Source organism: Euprymna scolopes, chromosome 36, assembly GCF_053919585.1.
Source record: "Euprymna scolopes isolate OS-2025 chromosome 36, ASM5391958v1, whole genome shotgun sequence".
In the NCBI taxonomy this organism is placed as follows: domain Eukaryota; kingdom Metazoa; phylum Mollusca; class Cephalopoda; order Sepiida; family Sepiolidae; genus Euprymna; species Euprymna scolopes.
In genome coordinates this window covers 7,581,143-7,587,500 of record NC_136517.1, presented here as the reverse complement: position 1 = coordinate 7,587,500, position 6,358 = coordinate 7,581,143, and the positions used below count along the sequence as shown (strand labels likewise).

The 6,358-nt window shown below is 37.5% G+C and overlaps 1 protein-coding gene across 1 annotated transcript in view; it reads right to left on the bottom strand.

Moving 5' to 3' along the window:
• Positions 1 to 6,123, bottom strand: part of LOC145260316 (delta(3,5)-Delta(2,4)-dienoyl-CoA isomerase, mitochondrial-like) — a 33,794-nt gene extending 27,671 nt beyond the window's left edge. Inside the window, exon 1 of the mRNA XM_080118204.1 lies at positions 5,999 to 6,123. Coding sequence (XP_079974330.1) covers positions 5,999 to 6,032 — 34 coding nt within the window. The 5' untranslated portion in view covers positions 6,033 to 6,123. The remainder of the gene's footprint in view (positions 1 to 5,998) is intronic.
• Positions 6,124 to 6,358: the final 235 nt, after the last annotated feature.

The window sequence follows — 6,358 nt, the reverse complement described above, 5'->3', positions numbered from 1 at the left end:
ATTAGCATGTACATATAAAAAATTATTGTATTTTATTGATTACCATGTACATATAAAAAATTATTGTATTTTATTGATTAGCATGTACATATAAAAAATTATTGTATTTTATTGATTAGCATGTACATATAAAAAATTATTGTATTTTATTGATTAGCATGTACATATAAAAAATTATGAAAGCTGATGGCAGCGGTGATATCAAACAATTTTCAAACATGAAGGATGAAATGAAGAATGGATTTTAAAATGGCAAATGCAGATACGTAACATTTGATTGTTTTGTTAGTTTGTGTACACATAAAGTAAAAAAAAAAATGGCTGAAGGCGACATGGAAGAAACAAAAGGTCCTGTTGCTGGGATAAGATCTTCACTACCCTGTATCTATGGAAGGGAATTTGTCGGCAAATTGGAGGCTTTTTAAGATGAAATAGCTGAATTATGCCAGTATTACGTATCTGGGGAAACATTCAATAAAATATCAAACAGCACTGTTGCTGCACATGCTGGGAGATGAAGCGTTAAATGTTTATGGTGGTTTTCAATTTTTCACTCCTGAAGATGAGAGAACACCTCATGAAATAATTCAGGCAGTCGATAAATACGCTATAGGGAAAACAAACACAATTTATGAATGTTACGTCTTCCATACAAGAAAACTGTTGAAGTATGTATTAGGTCGCTTCGTGCGTTGATAAAAACGAGTCATTTTTGTGACAATTGTGCCTCATCGATATGACGAGATCAAATAATTCTTGGAATACACAATCCCCATACACAAGCGGAATTACTAAAAATGAGACAGATTTACAAAAACGCATAGACATATATATAAGCTGTCAGAAAACGCTACGCTACAGTCGAAAATCCTGAGACCCGAGGAAGTGAACCGAGTTCATTGTAAACTAAGAAAAAAAAACATCGACAGAAAATGACAGGGAGTGTAGGACATGTACGTTGCAACATGAACTGAGCAGAGAATGATGTCCTGCATTTGGAAAGACATATTTTAAAGGCAATGGAAAGAACCACTTTGCTATTAAATGCAGATTTGCAAGAAAAAAAAATATCTGTGCAGTCGAAACACAACAAGATGACAATAGTAGGTGTTCTGACTACGGACATGTAGACATGTAGACATGGTCACAAGAAAAGAAAAAAATAAGTTCTGTAAAACCAGATGTAATAAAGGCAGAGACGATGGTGAAAGGAAAGCCAATTGTTTTCTAGCTTGATAGTGGAGCATCGGTGAATATATTGAATGAGAAACGTGAGGGGAAAACACCTGAACACTCAAAGAAGACATTTGTCAAATGGAGCAGAAATTAAGCCATTAGTGGAATGCTGGGTGAAAATGGTAAACCCCAAAACTGGACAGAAATATGCAGTAAAGTTTGTTATTCTAAAGGAGAATTTCCACCCCCTACTTATCAAGGCCCGGAAGCCACTCAGGGATAAGGGTTATACTTGGGGCTAATGTGATTCAACAGATGACACTCATCACAATCAATGACAGATTCAAGAAGGTTGCGAAAATATCTCACCTGGATGAAGTCAGCAGCCAGTATCTGGGAAGCATCATAACAGAATTTAAAGATATATTTAAGGAGAAACTGGGTGAATTACTGGGAAAGGTACACTTGGAGGTGGATCCGAGCATAACACCAAATGTTGCAACACAGAAAATATAACACCAAATGTTGCAACACAGAAAATATAACACCAAATGTTGCAACACAGAAAATATAACACCAAATGTTGTAACACATACAATACCAGTAGCACTTAACAAAGTGAAAACTGAATTGGAAAAAAAAGGTGATTGAACCTGTAAATGAGCCAACACCATAGGTAAACACATTCATGCTAGTAGTCAAGAAAAATGGACGTTTACACATATGTATAGACTCAAGAGCACTAAATAAGGCTCTTAAACGGACACACTTCCAGTTACCTGTACTTGATGATTTACTCTTAGAACTTACTGACAGTAAAGTATTCTTGACCCTGGATCTGCGTGATAGATTTTGGCATCTAAAATTAGATGGAGCCAGCAGTAGCTTGACAATATTTGATACCCCATATGGTCGGTTTCGTTGGAAGATATTATCATTTGGCATTGCTCCGGCTCCAGAGATATTTCAGAGGGTGATATATGACAATGTGGCTGACTTGAAGGGAGTTGTCAACAAAGCAGATGATCTTCTTGTAGTAGGAAAAGGTAAAACCATGGAAGAACAACTGGCGAATCATAATGTAAAGCTCAAGAAGCTGTTGCAGAGATGTTGTGAACATGCGATGCGATTGAACGTGGAAAAAATGCATCTGCAACAAACGTCTACATCATGATAACCAGCGAGAAGTTATGTCCCGACCATGAGGAATATATTTTTTCTTCTATTACATTTTCTCCCCAAACAAAGCACAGTGCCACTTTGATGTAAGAGGCTACTATCAGGGATATAAGTTGTAGGGATACTATATAGGGAGTTGAGCAGCAAGATGTCTGTTCACATTACATTTGAACTTTTTCATGTCAGTACAGTTTGGAAAGCAGGAACCTGGAAGGGAATTCCAACAGTTCTGGGGAAGAAACTATTATAGTAGAAGGCTTTCTTACATTTAGGAATCTCTACTGTGTAGGGGTGGGACTTTGAGGCTTGTTGAGTTTGACAGGAGTATTTATGTTGATGGGGTACAAGGAGTTGTAGTTCGTCGGAGCATCCACTACTAAAATACTTGTAAAACAGGCAGAGGGATGCAACATTTCGTCGGTGGGACAAAGGTTGAAGCTTAGATGACAATTCAGGACCTATCAGATTGGTGACTTTCTTCTAAACCCTGTCCAGGAGGGACAGACTAATAGCAGATGCTCCAGTCCAAATGTGAAAACTGGGTCGAGGGAGAGTGATAGAGAAAATATAAGTAGCTAACATTATGTTGCAGGTTAAGTCTAAAGCACATAAAGGCCAGGTCGTCTGATTCTAATTTTGATTCTTTAGTCAAGGGGTGAATGTTTCGAATATAGACTCCAAGTCCATGCATATGTCTTACGGCAAAGTTCTTATTGCCCAAAAGACATAAATGGAGTGAAACGATTAGGGGGATTTATAAATTATCTGGCAAAGTTTCTACCTCATATCTCTGACATGATGGCTCCAATTCGAAATTTAACAAAGACAGATCTGCCATGGATATGGTTGCAAATCTATGAAGAGGCTTTTGAAACAAATAAAAAAACTGATGAGTGAAGCACCAGTATTGAAGACCATTAATCATTCAGTTGTAATGCAAGTGAAAAAGGCACGGGAGCTGCATTGCTACAAGAAGGTCAACCTTTAGTCTATATCAGTCGAGTGCTTACAGACACAGAGACTAATTATGAACAGATTGAAAAAGAACTGTTAGCAGTAGTACATGTATGTGAATGGTTTCACCAATATACGTTTGGTCAACAGGTCACAGTGCTGACTGATCATAAGCCATTGGAAGCAAAAATGAAAAAAAAGAATTGGGGGAAATGCCCAAAGCGACCGCAAAATATGTTGATGCGGCTACAAGTCTACAATGTGATAGTTTTGTACCATCCTGGCAAAAAGATGTTCATTGCAGATACACTATCAATGGCATATATGCATGGAGTGAATAGCAAATATATAGATGATGACGATGTCAAGGAAACTAAATATATTCCTGTGGCAGAGGGAAGGTTGCTGGAGTTGTGCTCAGCCACAAAGGAAGACAGAAGCATGCAGATGTTGCAGCAGGTAATTGTGAAAGAATGGCCAGAAGACAAAGTACATCTTGATCCAGAGATGAGACCATATTTTAATATGAGGAATGAAATGACTGTACAAGATGGATTAATTTTCAGAGAAAACCGAGTAGTGGTCAAAACTACCCACCGGGCTGTGTGGAAACAAAGATTGTATTTCACACACGTTGGGGTTGAAAGATGTTGCAGAAGAGCAAGAGAATATTTGTATTGACCAAATATGAACAATGACATCAGAGACTATCTTTCAAAATGCTCCACATGTACAAAATATGAGGTAGCCAATTCGGTAGAGCCCTGAATGGTCCATAAGATTCCTGAAAGACCATAATCAAAAGCAGTAGATCTCTTCAAGTTTGCAGATCGGGACTATCTCTGCACAGTTGATTACATGATCAATTTCTGGGAAATTGATTGACTTTCAACTACACAGGCAAAGACGATGATTACTAAACTTAAAAAACCATTTTGCACGACATGGAATACCAGATCAGGTTGTTACTGACAATGGACCCAAGTTCAGTAGCCAGGAATTTTCAACCTTTGCAAGAAAATGATGTTTTATACACACACCTGTCAGTCCTTACAATATCAAATGGAAAAATAGAATCTGCGGTAAAGATGGCAAAGAACCTCTTGCAGAAAGAGATGGATGAAGGCTGATCCATACCTAGCGATGCTGGATCACAGGAATACACCAGGTAAAAGTTTGTTATCACCAGCACAGAAACTGATGTTGAGAAGAACAAAAACAATCAGAGAGAATCTACTCAAACCAGAATTACTCCGAATTTAAACAAGATGATTAAGTTGGAGAGCATGAAGCAAGAACAGTACTTCAATCAGAAAGTAAAACCGCCCCAACATTCGCACCCCAGATGAAACCACACAGAAAAGGTCAGAAAGAATGGAAGGAAGCAATTGTATGGCGGAGACTTGGTGAGAGGTCATACCATGTCAGTCAAAGTTAATAGAGAGTTATATCAACGGAATAAGGTAGACTTGAAAAAATAACAGAAGAACCTCATTACGATCACCGGTCTACCAGCCATACCAATTGCATGGTGAGGTACCAGCAAATGTGAGACCAGATACAGAAGAGACATGTGATCCCCAGACATCTCAACAACAAAATGCTGAAAAAGAAAGACTAATCCCAGCAGTATTTCCATCAAAACCAAACCCAAAAAGATTGAAGAGGACAAGGTTGGGAAAACTAGTAAGAAATCCGGCTAGGTTCAAGGACTATACATTGTGAAATGAGTCCAAAGTGAAAAGGGCAGAATAATTCCTGTTAGGCAAGAGTGTACCTATTTACAATGCCTCCCCACGAGACAGAGTTAGACACCAGGGTCGTTTTTTAACATGGAGAAAAGGTACAAAAAAAAAAAAAAAAAATTGTCTCAGTCGTGAAGGAACTGCTCCTTCACCGAAAGAGAACAAGAAATGGAAGTGCAGCATCTGAAGAAAGATACTACACTTTGATCTTGATCAAAAGGCCACTATTTTATTTTTGTCTGTTACTTTTTATTAGATCTTTTTTTTTTTTAATTTTGTTTTTTCAGAAAAGGGCAGATGAGGAACTAATTAGGGTTTACACCGCTATGAGCGGTATCTCTGTTTTTGTTGTCCTGAATAAAGAAGCATTGCTTCTTAGAAGCAATGATCCAATAAAAATAACGAAACAATAAATGCACAAGCACAATTACTTTTAACTATGATGAATTTTCGTAATTTTGGGATGCGTTACTATTTTCGACATGACAAGTAAGTACTGTTGGTTTTGCTTAAAACAGCATATTCAAAAAATCGATCTGTTAATCGAATCGTTAACAAGCACCTTTTTTTCTTCCATGACAGCGTAGGCGGGTGTCAAAAGGTGTCATGTGGGCGTGGCACAAGTCCTCGTAAAATCAAACACATATTAACACTAGAGTAAGCCCTCATCTAAAAATTTAACTGGAAAATATAAAAACAAAACAAAAATTCTGTGTTTAATGCGTAAATAAAACAAAATAAATAACAAAAACTTTCGGGGTGGAGGCGAGGCCAAATCATAAACACCGGCACTCGTACAACACCTAAAGTTGTCTGTTTTTTAAGTTAATTAAATGAAAGAAACAACTGTCTATCACCCGAAGAAAATCAATTATTATAAATTTATGCATTTTTTCTTTAATTACATTAAAAAAAAAAAAAATAATAATGACTGAAATTATTACCTGAAAAGAATCTGGAAACTTTTCCTATAAACATTCTTTTTACCGATAGAGAGAAAGTTCAAAGTACACCGACCGGTGTTTTTCTAAAAATAATCCCTTGAACTAAAAATATCCGGCAAACATCGAGATCGAACAGCATATTCGTTGGGGATTTTTCCCTCGGCCCTCAAATCAAGATATTAGGCCATTCCTGTGATGACCTGGTCCCTGTTGATTGCGCTATAATGTTTTTTTCTGTACAGTTCTAAGAGATGAATCCTCCCAGGCTTTGCCTTCTCACTTTGAAAGGGATTAGTTTATTGCTAATCGCCTGAGGTACCCTTACTGGGGAATGCCGACAGGACTGCTCAGTGCTCAGCC